The following is a 23,483-nucleotide window of genomic DNA, read 5'->3' on the forward strand; positions in this document are numbered from 1 at the left end:
TACTGAACTAGTCGAAGTAGATATCGTACTAGGACTAACACCTTTAAGATAATTCAACTTCTCTTTTATTTTTCCTATATCATTTTTATATTTACCGCATTCTTGTGTCATATATTCTGTCTTTTGAATAACCTTACAGTAATGATTCTTCAAATCATAATATTTTCTCCTCTTAAATATAATAATAAATAAAATTATTGTTATACCATAAAAGGCTAAATATATAAATTTCAAAAGAAAAAATACTACGTACAATCTCATGAAAGCGTTCTAAAATGATGCTCAATTGTGTATTCTGTAAACTTGTTGCTGTTCTCAATGATCCTAAAGTTTCATTTAACGGAACAAAATAAGATGCTATCTCTGTTGGCAATGGTTCTACTAGAGGCAAAGAAATAGGCCCTTTGAAACCACAAACTACGCATTTTCTCGTAACTACGATATAACAAATTCATCTTGTAAAACAAATGTATTTCTTTGATTATTATTAAGAAGTATGATTATTACCTTCTTTTATGCAGTTATCACAAAATATATGTTTACACTGTGTAAATCTAAATGGTTTATCTATTCTGGCTTTTGTACAATAACATCTATTACAAATATAATCCATTATACGACGTTCAATTCGAATCATTCAAATATAACGATTCTCTTGAATGATACTGCGCAAGTGAAATAAATGTCATGGCGGCTGTAATCTGATTGGCTATACTAAAACACATTATTTGAATTTTATTAACAACCCATCCTGCTATTATCCTTAATATTTAAGATATTATAAAATTAATCGAAACTAAGAATGATCCATTTATGATATTTCCTTCTATTTCAAATTAACAATTACATAAAGAATTTACATACGTACCGTTATAAAGAAAAAATTACTACTTGTATTTCACAATTACTATTCATAGATCATTAAGAATTACAGATGAAGAGAAATAAAAAACTATTGAATAAATGTAATAATCAATTGAATAAATTGGCAATTTATATCTACATATATATATACCACATTTAAATGATATGATATAATATATACTTTGTTTTATTTTATACAAAATCACAGTAAAAGGAGTGTAGTACTATTAATTTCTTAGCTGATAACAGTAATGTAAATTATATTACAAAAAGATTTTCAAAACAGAGAGATTATTACTTTTTACAGATCCGCACCTTAATAAATGAATAGTATATTAATAAATTATTCTTTGCTATTTAAAAATCAAAGGAAAAAATGTGTGAATTTTGTTAAAACTTTTAACGAAAAAGAGACAATCTGCTTTGAGAACCAGGCAATCGACCTTGAGCGTCTAATAAACCAGTTTGAATATCTGCAATTGATGGAACTGATCTAACTTCCCCACGAGCAGCTACACTAGGAGCGGATTTAAGTAATCGACGGGCTACTCTCTGTATATCACTTTTCGATATCGCTTCTGTAAAAATAATGAATATAGAATCTATAATAAATTTTTACAAATAATAAGCTAATTACCAATCGCTTGTATAAAAAATTCCGGTCTTTTTCTGGAACCAGTTGCTAAGACCTGTCTTCCAATATCTTCAAATACAACAGGTCTTTGTTCTAAGTTCATAAGCAGCATAGATTGTAATTGCTTCTTTGCTCTCTACAAAACAAATGATATCAAAAGTTTATAAAAAAAAAAAAAAAAAAAAAAAAAAAAAATTCTATTTCTTTTAATTTATTATGGCAATCTTATTTGGCAGTCCTACTTCAAGTTCGCTGTTTGAAATATTGCTAGACATTGAAACCAATTCGTGTACAATAACTTCTACCAACTCTCTTATATGCGAGGGAGTAGAAGATGCATGAATACAGAAAAGACCTGTATCAGTGTAAGCATGATTATATGCCGTTGCACTATATAACCAATGGTACCTACAACATATTTTTCAAATTAATCACATTTCTTTTACTTAAAATCTTTAATCACAAATATTACATATGATTTAAATGTATACTAAATATTACCTATTAAGAACATTAGTATACAAACGTGTATACATGCCCTTTCCAGGACCACCAGCACTAAAACTACCACCACCTCCCATCATCATATTTAAAACACACATGGCAACAAAATCTGAATCTTGATGCGAACAACCCTCTAAGCCTATTACCACATGTGATAATTCTGGTAAACCACTTGGCCCTGCATATACTGGTACAGTACATTCTTCCTATTTATACGTAAAAGATAAAACAAAGTTATTAAATCCTTAATTTAACTGAAAACAATGTAATGAATTTAATATAAATTTACCAGTATGTATCCACCTGTATATTGCGCAATAGATTTATCAACCGAATATTCATTTTTATCAGAAGAAACAATATCTTGTTCTTCCCAAATAGGCTTTTGAGCAACAAAGTATCTAGAATAAATAAATTATAAAACTTGAAATACTCTTTAGTCTGATAAAATCATATTAGTATTACGAATAATTAAGCTTCAAATACACATAAAGTTTTGTAAGAAGTTTCTTAAATCTTCTCTTGATGAATGACTAGACAAAATTAAATTTAAATTAAAAGAAAATACTTGTGATATAATATTTTGTGAATGATCGCTTTACTATGCTACATATCCAAATACGCACGAACGATAGAATTACTTTTCGACCGCTTTAACCAAATCCTGATGATTAACACCAACACCAGCAACAACCATTCTACTTGGAATATAGTGATGCTTAAGATAAGTTAATAGAATATTTCTATCTATTTTTTCTATATTCTCCTCAGAACAAATCTTGGGAAAGCCCAATGTATTGTTCCTATAGGCAGCCTATATATAAAATATATTTTTGCGATTAAGTTTAACTTAATGTATATATTGTACTTTACATTTCACGCAAGATAATATTAAGTTTTACTTACAGCATGAATCATATCCATCAGTATAGGTTCCTGCTCTGGTCTTGTTAACAATGTTTCTATTTCAAAGCGAACTGTTTGTCTAGCTGCCAATATCTTTAAAAATAATCATGTTAAATCTTCATAAATATTACAAACATATATACATATATATATACATTTTATAAATATACCTCTTCTTCTGTAATTTTGGGCCTCATAACAATTTCACCCAAGATATTTGTGACTGTATCTAAACCATGACATTCTGCTGATGCAGCATAAATGAATGTATCTCTTGATGCCTGACAATCACATATACCTCCATGTTTTTCCAATGCTAACATTATTTCATCTTTACTTCCAAAATGTTTCGTCGACTAAACAATTATTAAACATCATTATGTTGTTCCTATTAAGTTATTTTTATTATATACAATTAAGGCTCTTACACTGAATGCTAACTTTTCAAGAAAGTGAGAAATCCCACTGGGATAGATAACTTCATATCGTGGACCAGAGTCAATAAGAACTAAAATATATTTTTATGTCATTACTATAACGTTTTTGTTATTACATGTACATTGATCAAGTTTATATAATCCATACCACCAATTGTACAAAATTGACCAAAACGATTTTCAGAAGCAACACGTAATCCATTTGACAAAATTGTGACCTCAGTTTTTTGATGTTCTTCTTTAGCTGTAGAATAAATTGGCTTTGGTAAATTAGGTACTGGTTCTGTCAATGGGGGAAGCGATGTGACACTTGGTTTTCTTACACCAGTTGTAAAGTTACACGCTTGTCGAAGAGTAAGGTTATCTGTTTGTATGGGGCTGAAAAAAAAACGATCTCTATTAATCTATTCATTTTTGTTCATAATGATGATGATATAATAAATACGAAAGCATTGAAATATTCGTAAATATTATTAATTTATATCGTTTGACGAATTTACTATTAACACGATAATTTATATCAAAAAGAATATATACAATAAAAAAGAAAAAAGAGAACTATTTGTTTTATTAATTTTTATCTGTGACTTATAAATTAAAAATGAAATAGCATAAAGGTTATGAATCAAAATTTGAAGCAATAGTCTAGCGTAATATCATATTAAAATTACCGTTTTTTAAGTACAGATGATAATGGAATTTGTGGTAACCTAATCAACATTTTGACGTTATTTGTTTATTTAAAATTTTAATCGTTTATTGCTATTATTAATATTAGTATTATTTATAGCCCAAAACTTATGAAAGAGACCTAATAATCAAAGTGAATATAATAGATGTCCCACTACGTTTCTCCATTGGCATAGAATTTAAATTTCTAGAGTAGATTCTCCATACTTGTGATTATATATAACATATATATACACTAATGTAGTATATATATTTTTAATGCATTTTTTAATATTTCCGTTATGTACATATGCATAATGATTCATTGCCAATCTGATAAAGTTTAATATATTAATTTATGAATATTTTTGATAAAAACAAAAAGAAAGTTATTTCAAATGGAAAATATCTTTAATTGCAGGCGCATGTCACCAGGTTGCGACAAAAAGCTTGATAAGAGTGTGCTTTCTGTATGACTTGCTTGTTAAATTTTGATTCAACTGGATCTATGTGATATTTCAAAATTAGTCGTCAGTGGTCCTACATAATTGGTACTGTACAAAGAGCAGCGAAATACGTAAATACGATTGTGTAGTTGAAGTGCTTCCTATCTGTTAAATATGGAAAAGATGCATTATCTTTTCATATATCTTTCCAGTTTGTTAACGTTTGCTAATGCAAATGACATACTAAGGTAAATAAAAATATTTAAATTGAATGTAATAATATAAAGCACGCGATAAATATCGAAAAAAAAAAAAAAGAAAAAAAAAATGTTTTTTATTAATTAAATATCTTGGCCATTATTCGAGGATCCCTATGTACAAGACTCAAACCATACGATCACAGCTGAAAGAATATGATACCGAATGGCACCAAGTTCATCTTTTGAATGGCGGATTAATGCCGGAACCATTATCTAATTATCTTGATGCACAATATTATGGCATTATTAGTATTGGTTCGCCACCGCAAAATTTCAATGTAGTTTTTGATACGGGCTCCTCAAATTTATGGGTACCATCCAAAAAGTGCCACTTAACGAATATTGCTTGTCGTAAGTATATATATGTATAAATAAATATATACTTATATATATATACGTTCTTTTTTCCTCATTTTAATAGCATATAAATATATAGTCTTAATGATATAGAGAAAAATATTTATGATAATGGAATTATTATTAATAATCATTTTCAAAGAAAAAGAAATGCGAAGTAATGATAAGAGATATCAAAAGAGTAAAGAACATGTTTTATCTTTCATTTTCCTTGTTTCTTTTTGTTTTCTTGTACTGATTATCTATTTACGATATTCACTTCGAGTACGTATATAGTACATATATTTAAATGTAACCTTTTACGATATCAAAAAAAAAAAGAAAAAGATAAGAAAAAGAAACGATAAAAATTCTATTTTATTTATACTAAAAGAGTAATCGAGATATCTATTTTTTTTTTTTTATTAACGCGTTATTGTACATACAATTAACGATCGTTTAAATTAACAAGAAAACATAATACAATAATTTCTTATTATATTGTACTATTTATGAAATAGCATGTATAAATTAAAGTGAAACATGTTTATAACAATCGAATGATGAAATAATCATTTAATTATATTTTTTCAGTTCTCCATCATAAATACGATAGTAATAAATCGTCTACATATAAAAAGAATGGCACAGAGTTTGCAATACGATATGGTTCTGGTAGTCTTTCTGGATTCTTATCTATCGATACAGTATCTGTAAGTTATTACCGATATTATATCAATTTGAGTATAGTATTATGAACAATGCCTCCATTAAATTGTTATCTCAATAGATTTCTTATAAGAAATATTTGTAGATTGCAGGAGCAGAAATCAAAAATCAAATGTTTGCTGAAGCTATGAGTGAACCTGGACTTGCCTTTGTTGCAGCTAAATTTGATGGAATATTAGGAATGGCATATTCTAAAATAGCTGTAGACGGTGTAACGCCTGTTTTTTATAATATGGTTAAACAAGGCGTAATATCACAAGCCATTTTTAGTTTCTACTTAAATAGGTATCTTATTTTGTTGTCTGATATATTTATCTTTCTTGTTATCATCAAATTTTATTTTATATTTTTAAATCTATTCAGAGATCCTTCAGCACCGGTAGGGGGAGAAATGATATTGGGAGGCTCAGATCCAAATCATTATGAAGGTGATTTTACATATGTTCCTGTAGATCGTAAAGCATACTGGCAATTTAGAATGGATAGGTATAGTTTATATGATTAATATTACGTAATGTTATTTCATTGATATTATTGTACTAAAAGATATTGTGTTGATATCATTTAATTATAGAGTTGAAGTTGGTGATAGCGTATTTTGTGCAAATGGTTGTGAAGCTATTGCAGATACAGGTACGTCATTAATAGCAGGACCAGTAGAAGAAATTCAGGCGATAAATAAACAAATTGGCGCAACACCCATTGTAGCAGGAGAAGCAATGGTAAATATAAAAATTTCTTATTAAATAATATGATTATTATTTAATATTATGATATATTAGTTTAATATTATGATTATTATCTGTTTAAAGGTCGACTGTAATTCTATCGAACAATTGCCTGAAATTAAATTTGTACTTGGTGGACATACCTTTTCCTTGACTGGTAATGATTATGTTTTAAAGGTTGGTAGATTTGCAATTATGTAAATTTAGATAATGTGATATAAAATAATAAAGATTTATAAGACGTCTATTTTACTGTATAGGTTACACAATTTGGTAAGACCATTTGTTTGAGTGGATTTATGGGTATGGATATTCCTCCACCTAATGGACCATTATGGATTCTTGGTGATGTATTTATTGGACGTTATTATACTGAATTCGATATGGAAAATAATCGTATAGGATTCGCAATTGCTAAATAAATACAACGAAAAATACTAATCATAATGCACTAACATTACATGTGTACATTAGTAAATTTTGAAAGCGATAAAAACGTTTTACTTAATATAAAAGAAATAATCCATAAAATAAACATTTAAATTGTATAAAATGCGTATGAATATTATGTGATTTGTTTATTTACTATAATTTTTTCTTATACCAAATATAATTTCATTAAAAATGTGCCGTTATTCATTGTATCTATATGTATATGTATCTACACTTATACGAAAAGCATAATAATTATAAATATTCATATTCATATGTAGTCTAATTTTATTAAAATTCATTTTATTTCTTATTTTCTATTTTTGATTTTTGTTTTATTCTCTGGCAAATAAAACGTAATGCACTAAAACAAATTATTAATTATTATTTAGTTGTTATAAGAACTATTATTGGAACTTATAAAAAAAATTATTATAAATATCTATAAAGAAAAGTATATTATACAAAAATAATGAAGAAAAAAATACCTGTTCATCCAAAAAATCAATGAGAGCATTAATTTTACACTTGAAACCATTTGTTTTTAACATGTGATGCAACAATTCTATATTCAATGGTTCATATTGCAAAATTTTATTATGTAAATCTTTATTAAATTCTATTAACTTTGAAAATGCTTCTTTTATACTATCACAATCACTTAATGCAATTAAGTTCTCAACATTGTTCATATATTCTGCTTTAGTTTCCATTCTCCTGGAATAATCATTTGAATTCCTTAAATAATTTTATAATATTTAAAAAATACTATATACATAATATAATATAATATAATATAATATATTCGTGTATGCACACACACAAGCATTATTTTATTAAACACATACCAATTTTTGAAGGAAGATACATTACATTCACGTTCAATGTTACTGTATTTATCCGATAAATTAATATCTACCTTTAATCTTTTTTTTTGTGGCCCTTCGTATTCATTATACATATTTTTACCGCTTGTATCTATTGTTTCGATAGTAGGATGTAATTCTTTATAAATATATGTTAATAATTTAATATTTTTATTACGGTTTTGTATCTTTAATCCATATTTCTGCATTTCCCTCTAAAAAGAAATAATATATACAATTACCAGAAAATATCAGAAATTATATGAATGAAATAATTAATGGACATACATGAAGCTCAGCAGTATCCATAATATCATAATTTGGTGGTAAAATATCATTATTTTCAGTTATAGTAAATAATTTATTCTTTATAATCAACTTGTTATCTTCTTTGTTGCATTGAAGACTGTTCATATTATTGAATTTATCAAGTTTATCATTTTCTTCAGCTGTGTAATTAATTTGTAAATTCCCTTCAGATTTACATCTTTTTCGTAATTTTTTGTTTCTTGAACAAATTTGCAATGTTTTATTATTCAAAGTAATATGTTCAATTCTGTTATCGATATTAATATTTGAAAAGTGTATATCATTCGGAAAAGTATAGTGCAATTCATCATCAGATTCTTGTATTTTAGAACTTAGAACACCAAGGCTATCATTTTTATTGAAGTTGTTAATATCTTGACTGTTTATATCTATATCTGGACTAGAGGATATTACAACAGAATCCGGATTGGTTGATAATTTAAAAGGACTGTCATTCTGGTTTTCGATATCAGATATTTCAGGAGAAACTAAGTTAAAAATATTGGAGTAATCATTATTAAAGCTTTCATTATTAGTAATTTGAATTTTTGAACTATCATTGTTACAATTATCTATATCTTGTTCTTTAAAATTGTCTTTATGTTTAAAACTATTATTTAACAAAGTATCATAGATTTCATCTTCATCAACTTTATCTGAATTTGATGCAATGGCTTTATTATTTTCTACTTCGTCATTTTTAATTTCAGTCATAGTATTTTTATATTTTTTCGAAGCAGATTGATATACAGCTATACTTTTATCAATATATTTTCTTTTATTTTTTGTATACATATTTAGATCATCTGTATCCATTTCACTATTAGAAGATAATGATGTAGTTACAGACGCATTATTAATCTGTGAACTTGCAATAGTTTTTTCTGAGATATTGTTGTCACTATACATACTAGTTTCAATTTCTTTTATTGATGAGAATAAATCTGTATGATTATGTTCAGTAGATGTAGTAAGATTTTTATCTACTGTTATATTGTATAACTGTGGATTATCATCAGCATGAATCTGCATATCCTTTTCAAGTTTACTCAAACCATTTTCTTTCTTTTCTGTTCGATCTGAGGAAAGTTTAGAATTATGGAGTTTATCAAGAACATTAGATTCATCATAATTCTTCTTTCTAAATGGATTTTTATTATACTGAATAAACGATTTGATTGGAGAGTCTATTTCAGAATCTGAAGCAAAATCTGATTTGGCATTTTCTCTCTGAATTTCTTCAATAAATAATGTAAGATTACTTTTTGATTTTATTTTATTCTCCATTATATTTGGATTATTTTTTGGAGTTGCCACTGGTGACTGATTAAGTGCACATTCATCAGTAGAAGATCTACTTTTGTTTATTGATGAGGAAAATAAAATTTGATTTGTAGTATTTTTTGAACTGCATTGAATTGGACTCAATAATATTTCCATATTTGTACGATTTAATATAACATCATTTGATGTATCATTGAATATATCTGGAGACATACTATTTTTTCTATCCACAAGTGTCACACATTTTTCTGGAGATATACTTGTTTTTAAGAGTTTATCAGGCGATATTTCCATTATGGAAATATCAGGTATACTTTGATTATTACAATTAACACTATTAATATCTTCTTTTGGAGTTAGTGTATTATATTCTACAAATTCATTTTGCTTATCATTGCTATTACAATCTTCTTGTATATCTTGTTTATATAGTTCAAACTTATCATTTTTTGAAGTTCTATCGTGGAAAGCAGCATATTCAAGACGCAAATAAGTGAATAATTCTTTTACTTTATATCTTCTTGCCAAACGACCCAGTGAAGATATGGCAATATTGTCATTAAAAGAAATTGCATGCTTTTTAATAATACCACAATAAATAAATTCTAGAAATGCTAAAGCAATATGGTACTCTACATCGATCCAGCAGATCATTTCTTTAACTGAATAAGTTGTATCATTATTTGGAATTATATCAAGTAAAATATTAGAACAGCGTATATAAAAGACCAATTTATGTACCCAAATATGTTTACTATCATTAACAAATATTATTATATCACTTGATGAACTATTGTTTAATGCATTTCCCCAATCAAGTATTAGAGTATTAATAGACGACTGTATGTTAATATTCTCTTTTTCTGTATTTGGAAATAAGTTTATATCCACTTTGTGTGATATATTTGAACTTTCTTTTTTATTCGAATGTAAATTAGATTTTGTTGGCGATGAAACTTTTTGTTCAGATTTATTTGACATATTTGATTCACTTTCACTTTCCTAAAAATTATTCAAATACTGTATGAAAATATTTTTTCTAATGTAATTAATAATTCCATTTAATATGTATATAGTAATAAGCAAAACTAAATACATATTGTTTATAAAAAAATAACTTTTTCAAGATTCAACTAAACGACTTGATTTTTGTTGAGAAAATGGAAGGATTACTTTATTAAATTACATGTCATTTGGCTTATTACTATATATGCTATATTGCATATATGTAAAGCATAGAACAATTATGCACATAAATACCATAAACGTTTGTTTTGTACTTGGGATTATATATGGTGATAGAGTTATGACATAAAAATCTTTTTGACTTAACTGTAACATCGCTGAATTCCATAATTTATTATCCTGTGTGTAATACAATGAAGAAAAAATATAAAATTTCTTTAAAAATGTTTATTACTATGATCCTAAAAATATACTTACAAAATTTAAATATTTTTTAAGGATATGACTTCTCAAATTATTCCTTTTTATATTTTCAAATTTACTTTGCATTTGTTGTTGGCTCTGATGAAGTGTTTCACTATCTATTAAAATTTCAGCTATTTTTTCAGTTATTAAACGGTCTCTTTCTTCTTTTGAACGAGTTTGTAATACTGTTATAAAAGTTTGCTTTTCTATTTAAAACAAAATATTACATTTAATATTATTTTATAATATGAACATGCTATTAGTAAATATATCTTATATTTACTAATAGCATATTCATATTTAATTTTTTATTTTTTTAATATTTAATATTATATTATACAAGTACAAGTTACTTAAGTACACTATCTTTTACTTGTATATTATTAAATATATCGTAAATTGTTATATATCGTAAAAATGTTATATATCGTAAATTATTTTATCATACTTTTCTTTTGAAATCGAGTGGTAATGTTCCCCATTAAATTTTTGTCCATAAGTTCCTTAGTAGAATCCTTTGTAGGACATATATCTGCTAAATCCTCTATTTCATTGTAATTCCCCACTTCTTCAGCTTCATAGAGAGATTTAGAAAGTGCAAGAGCAAGTTGCAATTGATGATCCTTTGCGAGAAACTATAGAAATGTAATTTTTATAATATTCATGTCATAAATATTACTAATCTTTTATTCCCAACATACCATTTTATTTATAGTAGTTTGCTTTTTATTCTGTAACACAGGTGCAGCAAGTAATCCAAGAGAAACTCTTTCTGCAGATTGACGTTCTTGTAACTCCATAGCTTGTAATAGTTTTTCCATAGAAACATTATTTTTTGCAGCACAATTTTTCATATGAAGTATCCTACTATTCGTATCTTTAAAATTCTTAAAACATAATGGACATACATATGCTACCTTTGTATCATTTGAATGTTTTACAGATTCACTTTTGTCCTCGCATATATTTGATTCTGTTCGTATATGAACATCAGAAATATTTTTTTTTAACTGATTACCTGCTTTCTTATTTAAGCCTTTACTTAACTCAGTTTTTATGCTTGTTTCTTTCTTCTTCGTTAATTTGAAGTTAAATAGTTTTAATTTTTCAATTGGTTTTATTTTTGGAGACTTAAAATCTGCTATACTTGCATCTGAATCCAATGATAGAGATGTACCAACTTCACTATCGATTTTTTGTACATTTTTATTACATTTTTCCATGTCCATATTATATTTCTTTCCAAAAGATTCAATTATTATATCTATAAGTGAAAATTAATTAAAATGAGAAGCACAACAAATAAAATAATCATCTAAATATATTCATATTTTTATTATCTTATCTAAATTATATTTTTAAATAAATAATACAAAATCAATTTTTTTGATAAATTTTAAAGATTATGATAGTAGATTTTAAATTTGTTCTTTCTTACTAAGAGACAAAATATATAAATATAATTAATATTGTATGTATTATTTTATTTATATCATCTTAATACAAAATATTTTTTTTAGTATTAAGAAGTAATTATCACATAATTTCTAAAATATAATAAATTTAATAATTCATTATTTATATTATATATATTTATTTTAACATTATTGGTTATATTACATATTACAAACTATTAAGATTATATTAAGCTGCCTTCAAGTATGTACCTCTTTATTCTCCTGTTGTATTAAATATGTTTAATTAATTTATTATACAAAATATAATATAAATAAATCTTATTAATGTAATGTGAAAATATTTACATATTTAGCTTTTTCTACTTCTTCTTTAATTTCTAATCTTCTCAATAATTTTTGTTCCAAATTCCATTGTATCATGTCATTGCCGATGATATTGACATCTATTTCATATCTAAATTTCTTTACATTTTCTCGTAAAACTTGGATACAACTAGAAATAATAGTTTATTTATTATTATTTATTATCAATCTACAAATCTAAACACCAATTATATATATATATATATATAACATTGAATGTAAGTACAGGTTATGTTTTAAGTGCCATTGAAACCTTTAATGAATCGAGCGGATAAAATCGAACTTTATTCTCTTTATGTAAATAAGAACTGAATTTTAATGTAATATAATATACTCACGACAAACCATATGAAAATGTGTAAACAATTACACACGAAATACCAATTGCTACGTTAATGTATTTACCAAGTGTCGTTCCATAGAACGAACGCGGTTTTCTATATTTTGTGCATCTAGGATCTTGATACATTTCCTACAAAGAATAATTCGCTATGAAAATTATGAAGATTTATACAAATTACATTAGTTAAACAATTTGAATAAGAATAACATGCTTCAAAAAATAAAATCTATATAATAAGAATGACTAAAAAAATAATTGTTATAAACGAGTATCTACAGCGCCCTCGTTCCTTTTAACTATTGGTCGAACAGAGAGAATATAACGGATTTCTTATAGTAGATAATAATACAGGAATCGACATATAAGATCTTCTGATGCTTAATAATCAATAATCTAGATGATTTAAATGTGTTCCGGAAAGTAACATACATAATGTTAAATAACAATATATTTCTGGTATATGAATTCATTGCAATGCAAAGTTCAGATATAATGCTATAAAAAAAAAGAATAGCATAAAAAATATATATTCACAAACCATTATTTAAAACCAAATAATTGATAAAATCTTGATTTTAGTCATAAATTTTAATACTTTATATTTGTCCATAGAATTTTGCTATATCCAATCTATTTATTTATGAAAGTATTATTAGCAATGTAATGTCCTTTAATGTTTAATCAGAATTAGATTAAAGAGATTTTGAAAATATATTGTAATATACAGCTATACTCTGAGTGCATTGTACATTATTTAAATAATTATAAAATGTTCGTATCTATAAAATGATTAAATGTAGCGATACGGAAACAAAGCGTTTCGACGTTTACTGCTCGGAGTACGAAATGAAACTGACGTAATAACTCCCACAGTCCTTTCAATGATCTTTCTGTTGACATTAAACAATCGATGTACGTTGAAAGAAAATTATTCTATATCGATCGCATCTTAAGAGCTATGTAATAATGTAATATCTAGGATATACTGGATAGTAATAAATAAATTAATTTCTTTACTTTTTATTATAAAGTAACGTAAAATATAAAATCTAAGAGTAGAAAAATTATGAAACATTTTATTGATCGACTAGATATATGTACGTGGGTTCCCGCGTTCTACTTCGCGAGTCAAAAAAATAACTAATAAATAAATCGAACAGTAAAAAAATGTATCTCTATTTATAATACAACTCTTTTGTCAAAATGTCCAAAAGGAATAATATTTTATTAAGCTCATCGACAAATTGATCTCTATAAGTATTAATTAATAATTAATTTATATTTGGAGTATGTATTATGGACTCAATGGTAGCTGAAAATGTTCTAACGATCTCTTGAAGGAAAGTTTGAAACAAAGAAGAAATCGCTTGAAATATGACGAGAGAAAAGAATGTTTTAACTTATATATATATTTGGGCACTATTGATCTATATAGAAGAAATATTGTCGCACTGACTTATATAATTTCTTGGAAAATACTCGCTTTCAATTGTAATGTAAACAACAACAAATTCTTTCATTTTCTTACACACGGACGCTGCACACATACACACGAATGAACTACGATGAAATGAGTTCGTAAAAAACTTTGTCTTTTGATGCGTATTTTCTCAAACGCGTGTACACCTATATACAAAAAAAAAATATATATATATATATATATATATATACATCTATTATATATAAATTCTTGAAAGAATTTAAGTTTCTTCTTTTAATATAAATTTGATACTTATTTTTTCATAAGTTTGATTATGATTTTTTTCTTTCACAATGCAACAAAACTACAAAAATTACCATGTGCATGCACCCAAGTATTAAAAAGTATCAAAAGCATAGCCTTATATGCATCGTACATCTAGCGGTGAATCTTTCAAACTAATTATGAAAACACTTTCCCGATAGTAGATAAAATGTTCCGTTGAAATAAAAGAATTAAAGAAGGTATTATAAAATAAGTTTTAATTTTATATAATTAAATGTCCTTTCGCGCTAATGAATTTACGTACATTTACGATTTAGTGTGAAAATAACAATCAAAAAAAAGAAAGAAAAAAGAAATAACTTCGTCCGCATATTATTTTCAGATGTTACTATATCGCATGATAATTTATCAGTAACCTTGAGAAAGATGCATGTGATATTAACGTATCAATTTGTACTATTCCTATATTAACAAACTGATAGTTATTTTATACTGCGAAGAATTCACATTTTGTCGAGCGAAAAATATTAAAAGTATCTGTGACATTCGACATTTGAAACATTGATCCAACGATATTGGAATATTAATATATGCAATCACACAACATGATTAGCTATTTTTATCTTAAATAATATTATACAGGCATGCATTAAATTTCTACTAATTATTTATCATATTATTATAGTTTAATATAACGTAATTGAGAATATTTAAATCTATTACTAAAAAAAAAATATCTTAAAATACTAATGTACTAAATGTAGCGGTGACGTCATAGAATGACGTCACTGACACGTCAGCGGTGATCTGCCTTCCTACATTACAAGAGAATATATCGTTACACATGGATTATGTTCAAAGTCCATTCGGTTGAATGAATTTATAATGTTTTGGATATGTGAAAATATATGATAATTGTAAGATCTATTAAATCAACGAATAAATATATTAAATGATTCCATTGCTCTATGATCGTGTATCATTTATGTTGATCGAGGAAGTGTATTTATTCTTGTGACGTAAGAAATGTTGCACGAGTTTACTAAGGAAAAAAAAAAAATGTAAAACAATTGAAGTCTCAAGAAGGAAATAGAAAAAAGAGAGCTCGAGAAGGAATGAAAAGGTATCGAAGGCACAAAGTGTGATAGTCACGTTGCAAGAAGAAGTAGAAGATTCGAAAAAAAACGTAAAATTATCTGCCGCGCCTCTTGGTGCTTTTACAAAGAGACGACGGTAGAAGTGGCGGTGATAGTAGCGGTGGTGGCGGCGGTGGCGGTGGCGGCGGCTGCGGCGGTGGCAGCGGCAGCGGTAGTGGTGGGGACAACGATGGCGAGGGACGTGGATGGTCGCCATTTTGATGGTGACGCGCACGGCGCAGCTCGGGTTCCACCAGTGACGAAGCCACTGGAGTTTTGACGTGGCTGCTACGTACCTGCCTGCTTGCCCACTCCGATTGCAGCAAAGTTGGTGACGAGAAATACGTAACTGGTAAGTACCCAGCTGGAGAATAATAACAAGCGGACATGGACCACTGCGCTAACGGTACACCCGAAATACTCTCAATAGTAATCGTTAAACGTTTTTACTCGTGAGAGTCTCAACGCATGGGAAGTTTTATGTCTGCTACTATGGAATATGCTGCGAAATATGGCGTCTTAAGAAAGGACGATACGAATTTCTTCGTTAAAGAATGATGTAGGGTTACCGTGTTGTTTTCAACATATTTTAACTCGTCATCCTCAAGGACTTGACTGATTGCGATCAAAACTATGTACACATTGATGAATGGCGGTTCTGCAACTTTCATACATCTGCCGCCAAAGCACCTTAAGTGTTTATTGTTCTGATATTATTTTTAGATCTGCTTATGTAAATGACGCAGTAGCATAGTCAGTTCGCTCTCATTGGCGGGAACTTTTAAAATTCGCCTTGTTACTCTACGCTACTTCTATCCTTCGATAAATTTGACAGTTTTCTTCTGTTTTGTTTCATTTAACAATACTTCTGATCTTATTTACCGAAGTTGGAAATGAAACAATTCAATTAAATAATCGATCTTTTTAATAATTGATATTTATGATATTATTACGTAATATAATGAAACTAGCAAATAAATTATTATTGATATGTTGATGTTTTACTACTTCGAAATTGGCAATATTTTAAGATATTTCCTTAAGCACTTTATTATCGTTAGAATACTTTACTATATTATTATGTACCGTATTTCTTTATATATTTTTCCTGTGAAATAAGTTGAATATGTACTTATGTGTACTTTATATCAAAGTACGTGTATATTAGTAAAATTTTATTAATTATGAGGGTTTGATCAATTTTAATAGTGCTTAGTCTAATTTGCGTGTATATATAATATAACAAATAGTAAAAAATAGTGTCTCATTTTATAATAATTGCTATTATAGGGCTCCAGGTACCCAGGCTATGGAAAGTATGGTCGAGGAAAATGGATCGGCCGTTGACCCATTATCACAGGGTTCTCAAAGTGGTGATGCAGCACCGGCAATTGCAACATCGGTACAGTCTCTCAATAGAACGCCTCAACAGCAAACTCATCATCTGGTAGCTTCTACCAGCATTGTGCAACTGACACTACCTTCATCAGGAGCAACACAGGTATACAGGAGGAGCTCCTGTGTATCTATGTCTGTTAATTTATTTCATTTTTCGTTTCAAGAATGCATGTGTTATGTATTTGTTTTCTACAAATAGTTGTACTTTTCTTAAATTTGTCTTGTAAACATTTTTTATTTAGTATTGCATAATGCTGGTTTTCATAACAAAATTAATTTACAAGTTATAAGAAATATATCTCCAATTATTTTTTACATAAATGATATATAATCTTATACATTTTTTTATGTTTAATTTTATAAAAATAAAAATAATTAAAAGCTTTGCTTTTATAAAATGATATTAATTTTTAAAATAAATATATTTATACTGTTATGAAAATATTTTCAAAAAATTTACTAATGTTGAAGCATGTAAATTGTTTCTGTTATATTTAATTGAATAGAGAATTGTGTTATTTATCAGATCATAATACATTTTACAGGTTCAATCTGTTATACAACCTAACCAGCAGTCTGTAATTCAGACAGCAACAAATATTCAACCTGTTGCTCTCTCCAAAGGAAATGTTATTCTTGTTAGTAAACCAAATTCAGTCATACAAACTGCTCAAGGCAGTTTACAAACGCTTCAGGTACTTCATAATGTTGCTAAACACTATATATATATATATATATTTAAAAACTTATCATGGAACAATATCATATAAACCATTTGAATATTACCATTTGAAGTACATAAAGTCTTTATGTTTAAGGTTGTTGAGACAGGAAGCGATGACAGTTTTTCGGATGAAGAATCTCCGAAAACAAGAAGTAATATTCTCACCAGACGTCCATCATACAGAAAAATTCTTAATGATCTAGGTGGCGGAGAAATTACTGGTGAGATTATCATTTTTTATAATCGTTCATTTTATATATATATATGGTCTTTCTATGCCATGTGACATTGATATAGGATAGCTTACTGTCTATAACTTTTTATTTCTTATAATTATTTGATTGAATAAATTTAATTAAATTGTTTAATAGAATTGGAAAAGAAATTATTTTAGTATAAATTATACTTATATAATTAAAGAAAAGTACTTTTTTTTTCATAATTACGATTATAATTATGGAAGTACTATTTTAAAAAATTAAATTCATTTAAATATTCCAGTAGTATTTAGAATATAGTATCTTTCTAGTATGACTTAAGTTGAAATTATTCATGGAGAGCATCAAAGTGCATGTCAGTTCATACAAATGTCATTAATAATAAAATGATCGTATTATAATTAAAAAAAAAAAAAAAAAAAAAAATTTATAAATGTCATGTGTATGCAAATTAAATTAATAGGTTTAAACATATAATACTTATGTTTGCTTATGTTCCTTCGTTTATCTGCCATTTTATCTATGAAAGGATGCCGTACCAAAATTACAATGTACATTATGTCAGTTAGGTTTCCAGATAATCCCAATTTATTTTTCCCGTACAAAAACGAATATTAAATCAAATTTATTTCTCATTGGAAGTACACAAGAACTTTCATTGATCTATGAGTGTGTGTGCTTATTTTATTATGAATATTAAAGATGTATTTAAGAAAAAAGAAGTATTGCATTTGATAATTGGTTTACTTGTGTTTAGTTACGGTGTACAAGTTAGAAGATGATGCATTGATGAAGACATTTGTTACAGTAATTTCTCTCATTAATTTAATAATAATTAATAAATTGCATAATTGTTTGTCTTTTCTTACAAATAAAAATGAATGTTTAAGAAGAATAAATATTACTTGCCACCATTTCAATAAAATATGTTCATACATGTTTCTTCCAATATATTATTATTATTACTATTACTATCAATTTTATAAAAAATGAAGATCTATATTTGATAGAACTCTTATCTTTAAAATTTCCACTTATGCTATGTGGTTGGTCATCTTTAATCTGTCATACTATTTGACCTCTTTTAATGGTTCATATAGGATGACATTTAATTAGATATATTTAATGGTTATATTGCATTTCAATATCCATTATATACTCGTAACTATTTTATTTTATTTAATGACTCTATGAGTTTACAGAATAATAAATAATTTTTCTTGTAATTGTTAATTTCATTTTAAAAAGAATAGGATATATTTAATGGATATTTTAATTTTTCACTGTATCTTCTATTTTCTTTTTGTATGAGCTGACGGCACACTGAATTAATAAATATATAGATCAGTAACCAGAAAGGAAATAGTTTTTAACTGCTTTCTTTCTCATACTTCGATTTGTATGATTTACATGTTATTACAATACATATTAATTTATTTATAAAAAATTTTTGTCAGCACATACAATGTTATAATTAAGAATATTTTTAATTACAATAATCACATTCTATCTTTCATATAAATCATTAAAATAGAATCTCAATATCTCTTTATTTGAATAAATTTGTCAAAAAGGTTGATAATCTTGCTCGTATAAGAAGACATAGAAATGTATTAAGACAAAATACATTTCACTGTAATGGGAGGGTTCTTCATTCGGTGTTGCAGACGGTCGTTTGCCTCCCATAGAATCTTCTTCAGAGTGCGATTCTAATGTGGACAGTGAAGTGTCTTCCCACTCTCTTCATTATCAGACAGGTTGGTTATTTTATCTTCTGCATATTTCTGCTGGCTGTCCTGTGTACCACTATGATTTCTATATGCATCTCATCCACCGTCAGACATATTTTTTATTATAAAATTGGGATGGTCTTTGACTGATAGCATAGTTACATTAAGAAATGTAAATTTTAAATACTATCTCCTACCCCTGTGTGTATTGCCTAACATGACATTATATCAAAATATTTGTTTGGTGTGGCATCCTTGTTTATAGAATATTTTATCTCAATTATATAATATCAATGATATATGAAAAAGTAATTTATATAATTTGCTACCATTTAATGAAACATATTGATAGTTTACATCACAATATCCTCTAAAGCATACATGACATTATAATTTTTATAGCATAATGAATGTGTGAATACATATTCAAATATAAATATATGTTCTTATACATTAGTAACAATGTAAGGATAAGTATAGCTTGATATAATATTTTACAGTAATACCTGCTGGCACTATTCAAATTGCAACTCAAGGGGAGGGTGTCCCAGGGCTTCATACGTTAACTATGAGTAATGCAGCAACGGCAGGTGGAGCTATAGTAGAGTATGCACAGGGTCAGGATACGCAATATTTTGTCCCAGGTGTGCTTTACTCATGTTTATTTAACTTGTTATTTAACTGTTAAATATATTTAATTTAATTATTCTATATTTTAACTTGTCATTAGAGTTCTAACTTCTTTGTATTATCAGTAGTGAAGTTACAATACCACATATCTTATATTTAAAGCTCAATATATTTTCATATTATGCTTCTTGCATTATTTTTATAGGAAAAGTTTCTCTCTATCTATATATATCTTTACTATGCTCTTTTACAATAAAATAGTTAATGAAAATTTCCTCATCTATAAATGTACAGTCTTCGACACTGTTACAGCTTATCCAGGACATGGTGTAGTCGTTGAAGATGCAGCTAGAAAAAGGGAACTGAGGTTGCTGAAGAATAGGTAAGATAAATAGCTAATTTATTAATATTTAAATAAATTATGCAAAAATATAAAGAGGGTGTATTAATAAATATATTTGTTTTCAGACAAGCAGCAAGAGAATGTAGAAGAAAGAAAAAGGAATATATTAAGTGCTTAGAAAATCGTGTTGCAGTTTTAGAAAACAGAAATCAGACTTTAATTGATGAGCTGAAGTCCTTGAAAGAGCTCTATCAACAAAAAGCGGACTGAGGTTGGTGTTCAATATTGAAACACTGTATCAAAATTATTAATCGATTATGGAATTTGTACATGTTTTGTTTGTGTACATTATCCTAAGACATTGTTAGATAAACGATGGTGATGTACATGCATTCTTATAGATAAGCGTTCTGTAACATACTGTATTTAAGCATGAATACAAAGGCTTGTGAGACTTGCTATTACTAAAGCGAGAAGCCAAAGGTACATGAAATGTGGAGGTAGGGAATGTATAGACAGATATTTGGGAAATCATCATATATATTTTGGATAAAGATGATTATAAAATTCACACCAATGTTCATGCATGGAGGGAATGAAAAAAATGTTAATGTTCAAAATGTACAATCTACAGAGGCAGTATGATCGTGCTATTTTGAGATAAATGATGTGTTAATGTAGTATCACTGCAACCTTCCATTTGTATATTATAAACTAGATGATTGAAAGGTATTGTAAAAAACAACTCAATGGTTTTACAAATAGTCAATTTGTGATAAATTAGTCACTTACATGATTTTTTTGCTATATATCTTATAGGAAAAGAATTCTATAAATATATCTATAAAATGTATCAAATGGGGCTAACATATTATTTTAGATCCGCATTCGTGATCATTATTTCTTTAAAAAGTAATTATTTACATATATCTTCTTTGAATTCATATTTTCTATAGCCTCTTTTAACTTTTGGTAATGTATATTATTATATACAGTATTCATTGTAAAAATTGATATAATTTTTGTTTGAATAATTGGAAATATTTTTATAAAATATGATGGATAGACAAGCTTATTTCTTTTAGTTATAAAATATTACAATCTATCTGTTATATTAATTAAATATATGTAATATAATTCATTATCTTTTTCTAAAAACAAAAGGAATATAAGAGAGAAACAACATCTACAATGCAAGAAACTATATTTTAAAGAGTCAGAATTTACAAAAATGCATATTCTGTCTCTTTTTTTCTCCTCCTCTGGATACTACAAGTGGAAAAAACTACTGGTTGATATATGTAAAATATAAATGTAATATAATCTGGAGTGCCTTTACAATTTCTGTGTACACAACAGTGTATATATATATGTATATATATATATATACATATATATATCACACGTATAATATATATATATATATGTATATATATATGTATATGTATATATATATATATGTATATGTATATATATATATACATATATATATACATATATATATATATAAAATTATTACGTTATAAGAACACAGGATAGAGATATTTTTAAATTATGTATTACAACGTACTTTTATGCACTTGACGTGTTATATAAGATTCTGTTGATGTTGGAACTTTCATTCTGATGTATATTTTCGCATTTTTAAATTAAGGACTACTAGCATGAATTAAATATTTAAATATCAAAGAGTAATAAATAAATCTACTGCATTAGTAGATATTGATAAAACCACTTTCTCTTCATATTTCGTGATCTCTGTCCAGTACACAATTCTGTATGAATAATAATTAATCTTTACATATAATTATTTAAGTAATCTGATTTGTGCTATGCAAAAGAAATAACTAAAAAATAATTATAATAATCCTTACATATTTTCTATTGTTATTTGGTATTAATACCACAAATCATTTTACTTTACTACATATTAATCAGTCAAATAACTTTTAATTTCTTTAAAATTTATAATATTCATGCAATATTTATATAAAAAAATGAATTTCCTGCTATATTTGATATAAGAAAAAGTACAATGTATTCATAGCACCATATAAAAAAAAGGAAAAAAGAAAAAAAAACAAATATGACTTGTAACATAAGTTTCATTATTTCTTATGTATTAAAAATTTAATTAGAAAAGATATTCTCTCATGCAGATTAATTATGAGATATTGATAATAATAATCACATGTATAATATATGTATATCTTGGTTGCTGCACCAATATTATAAAATATTGTATATAGATAATATATGTATTTTTACATATCACTGGCTTAATAAATAAAATCTTTAAACCCTGCAGTAAAGACAAAATGAATACGTAAAAAAGAAAAACTTAGATTATATGGATTCTCCATATACTCTTAACTGTTATTCTATAATGTAATACATTATTTTTTTTAAACAATATTCCTAATAATGGGTTTTTAACGTCTCACATAATATAAGTCAAATAATAAGTTTCAATTAGACAAATTAAAGAAAAACGATAATAATAACATAATTTATTTGAATAATGTATAAATTAAGTAAAATCTTAATTAATAATTTTTGCTTTTATTTAAGTAACCTTTTCTTCAAATTTAATATCAAATAAAATGATAAATTTCAAAGAATTTGGGAGAGTGTCGAAAT

General features: G+C 26.6%; 5 protein-coding genes across 29 annotated transcripts; 2 read left to right on the top strand and 3 right to left on the bottom strand.

The window, feature by feature from the left end:
* Positions 1-4: 4 nt before the first annotated feature.
* On the bottom strand, positions 5-847 carry LOC124949629 (RING finger protein nenya-like). The gene is made up of 3 exons (XM_047495025.1): positions 508-847; positions 254-435; positions 5-169 (listed from the first exon to the last, which is right to left on the bottom strand). Exons 1-3 carry the CDS (start codon positions 635-637, stop codon positions 155-157), a joined length of 327 nt encoding a protein of 108 aa, XP_047350981.1. The 5' UTR covers positions 638-847; the 3' UTR covers positions 5-154.
* A 145-nt stretch (positions 848-992) lies between these two features.
* On the bottom strand, positions 993-4,218 carry LOC124949618 (mitochondrial-processing peptidase subunit alpha). The gene is made up of 11 exons (XM_047494980.1): positions 4,017-4,218; positions 3,494-3,723; positions 3,337-3,416; positions 3,079-3,264; positions 2,909-3,001; positions 2,644-2,816; positions 2,292-2,403; positions 2,000-2,208; positions 1,741-1,906; positions 1,502-1,634; positions 993-1,442 (listed from the first exon to the last, which is right to left on the bottom strand). Exons 1-11 carry the CDS (start codon positions 4,064-4,066, stop codon positions 1,264-1,266), a joined length of 1,611 nt encoding a protein of 536 aa, XP_047350936.1. The 5' UTR covers positions 4,067-4,218; the 3' UTR covers positions 993-1,263.
* Positions 4,219-4,484: 266 nt separating this feature from the next.
* LOC124949624 (lysosomal aspartic protease) lies at positions 4,485-7,099 on the top strand. Its single transcript, XM_047495002.1, has 8 exons — positions 4,485-4,708; positions 4,827-5,071; positions 5,651-5,769; positions 5,871-6,070; positions 6,149-6,271; positions 6,360-6,507; positions 6,598-6,690; positions 6,774-7,099. Exons 1-8 carry the CDS (start codon positions 4,635-4,637, stop codon positions 6,933-6,935), a joined length of 1,164 nt encoding a protein of 387 aa, XP_047350958.1. The 5' UTR covers positions 4,485-4,634; the 3' UTR covers positions 6,936-7,099.
* Positions 7,100-7,226: 127 nt separating this feature from the next.
* LOC124949616 (uncharacterized protein MAL8P1.12-like) lies at positions 7,227-14,775 on the bottom strand. Of its 11 annotated transcripts, none has more exons than XM_047494974.1 (10): positions 14,757-14,775; positions 12,955-13,088; positions 12,599-12,746; positions 11,537-12,099; positions 11,284-11,470; positions 10,848-11,041; positions 10,665-10,769; positions 8,100-10,406; positions 7,794-8,026; positions 7,228-7,683 (listed from the first exon to the last, which is right to left on the bottom strand). In XM_047494974.1, exons 4-10 carry the CDS (start codon positions 12,062-12,064, stop codon positions 7,353-7,355), a joined length of 3,885 nt encoding a protein of 1,294 aa, XP_047350930.1. In that variant the 5' UTR covers positions 12,065-12,099; positions 12,599-12,746; positions 12,955-13,088; positions 14,757-14,775; the 3' UTR covers positions 7,228-7,352. The 11 variants fall into 11 exon arrangements, with proteins under 11 accessions (XP_047350931.1, XP_047350930.1, XP_047350928.1 ...); XM_047494972.1 differs by lacking the exon at positions 14,757-14,775 and adding an exon at positions 14,488-14,619; XM_047494970.1 differs by lacking the exon at positions 14,757-14,775 and adding an exon at positions 14,416-14,547.
* A 558-nt stretch (positions 14,776-15,333) lies between these two features.
* LOC124949626 (cyclic AMP-responsive element-binding protein 1) lies at positions 15,334-23,114 on the top strand. Of its 15 annotated transcripts, none has more exons than XR_007101112.1 (9): positions 16,221-16,359; positions 17,091-17,301; positions 17,744-17,893; positions 18,017-18,143; positions 19,808-19,897; positions 20,371-20,514; positions 20,813-20,882; positions 20,969-21,572; positions 22,008-23,114. XR_007101112.1 is itself a non-coding variant. In XM_047495006.1 (9 exons), the coding sequence occupies exons 1-8, from the start codon at positions 16,355-16,357 to the stop codon at positions 21,111-21,113; spliced, it is 942 nt and encodes a 313-aa protein (XP_047350962.1). In that variant the 5' UTR covers positions 16,221-16,354; the 3' UTR covers position 21,114; positions 21,245-23,114. The 15 variants fall into 15 exon arrangements, 14 of the variants coding, with proteins under 14 accessions (XP_047350973.1, XP_047350972.1, XP_047350965.1 ...); XM_047495006.1 differs by having other exon boundaries at positions 20,969-21,114; positions 21,245-23,114; XM_047495017.1 differs by lacking the exon at positions 16,221-16,359 and adding an exon at positions 15,334-16,206 and having other exon boundaries at positions 17,091-17,202; positions 20,969-23,114.
* The last annotated feature ends 369 nt before the right edge of the window (positions 23,115-23,483 follow it).

Source organism: Vespa velutina, chromosome 6 (assembly GCF_912470025.1).
Source record: "Vespa velutina chromosome 6, iVesVel2.1, whole genome shotgun sequence".
In the NCBI taxonomy this organism is placed as follows: domain Eukaryota; kingdom Metazoa; phylum Arthropoda; class Insecta; order Hymenoptera; family Vespidae; genus Vespa; species Vespa velutina.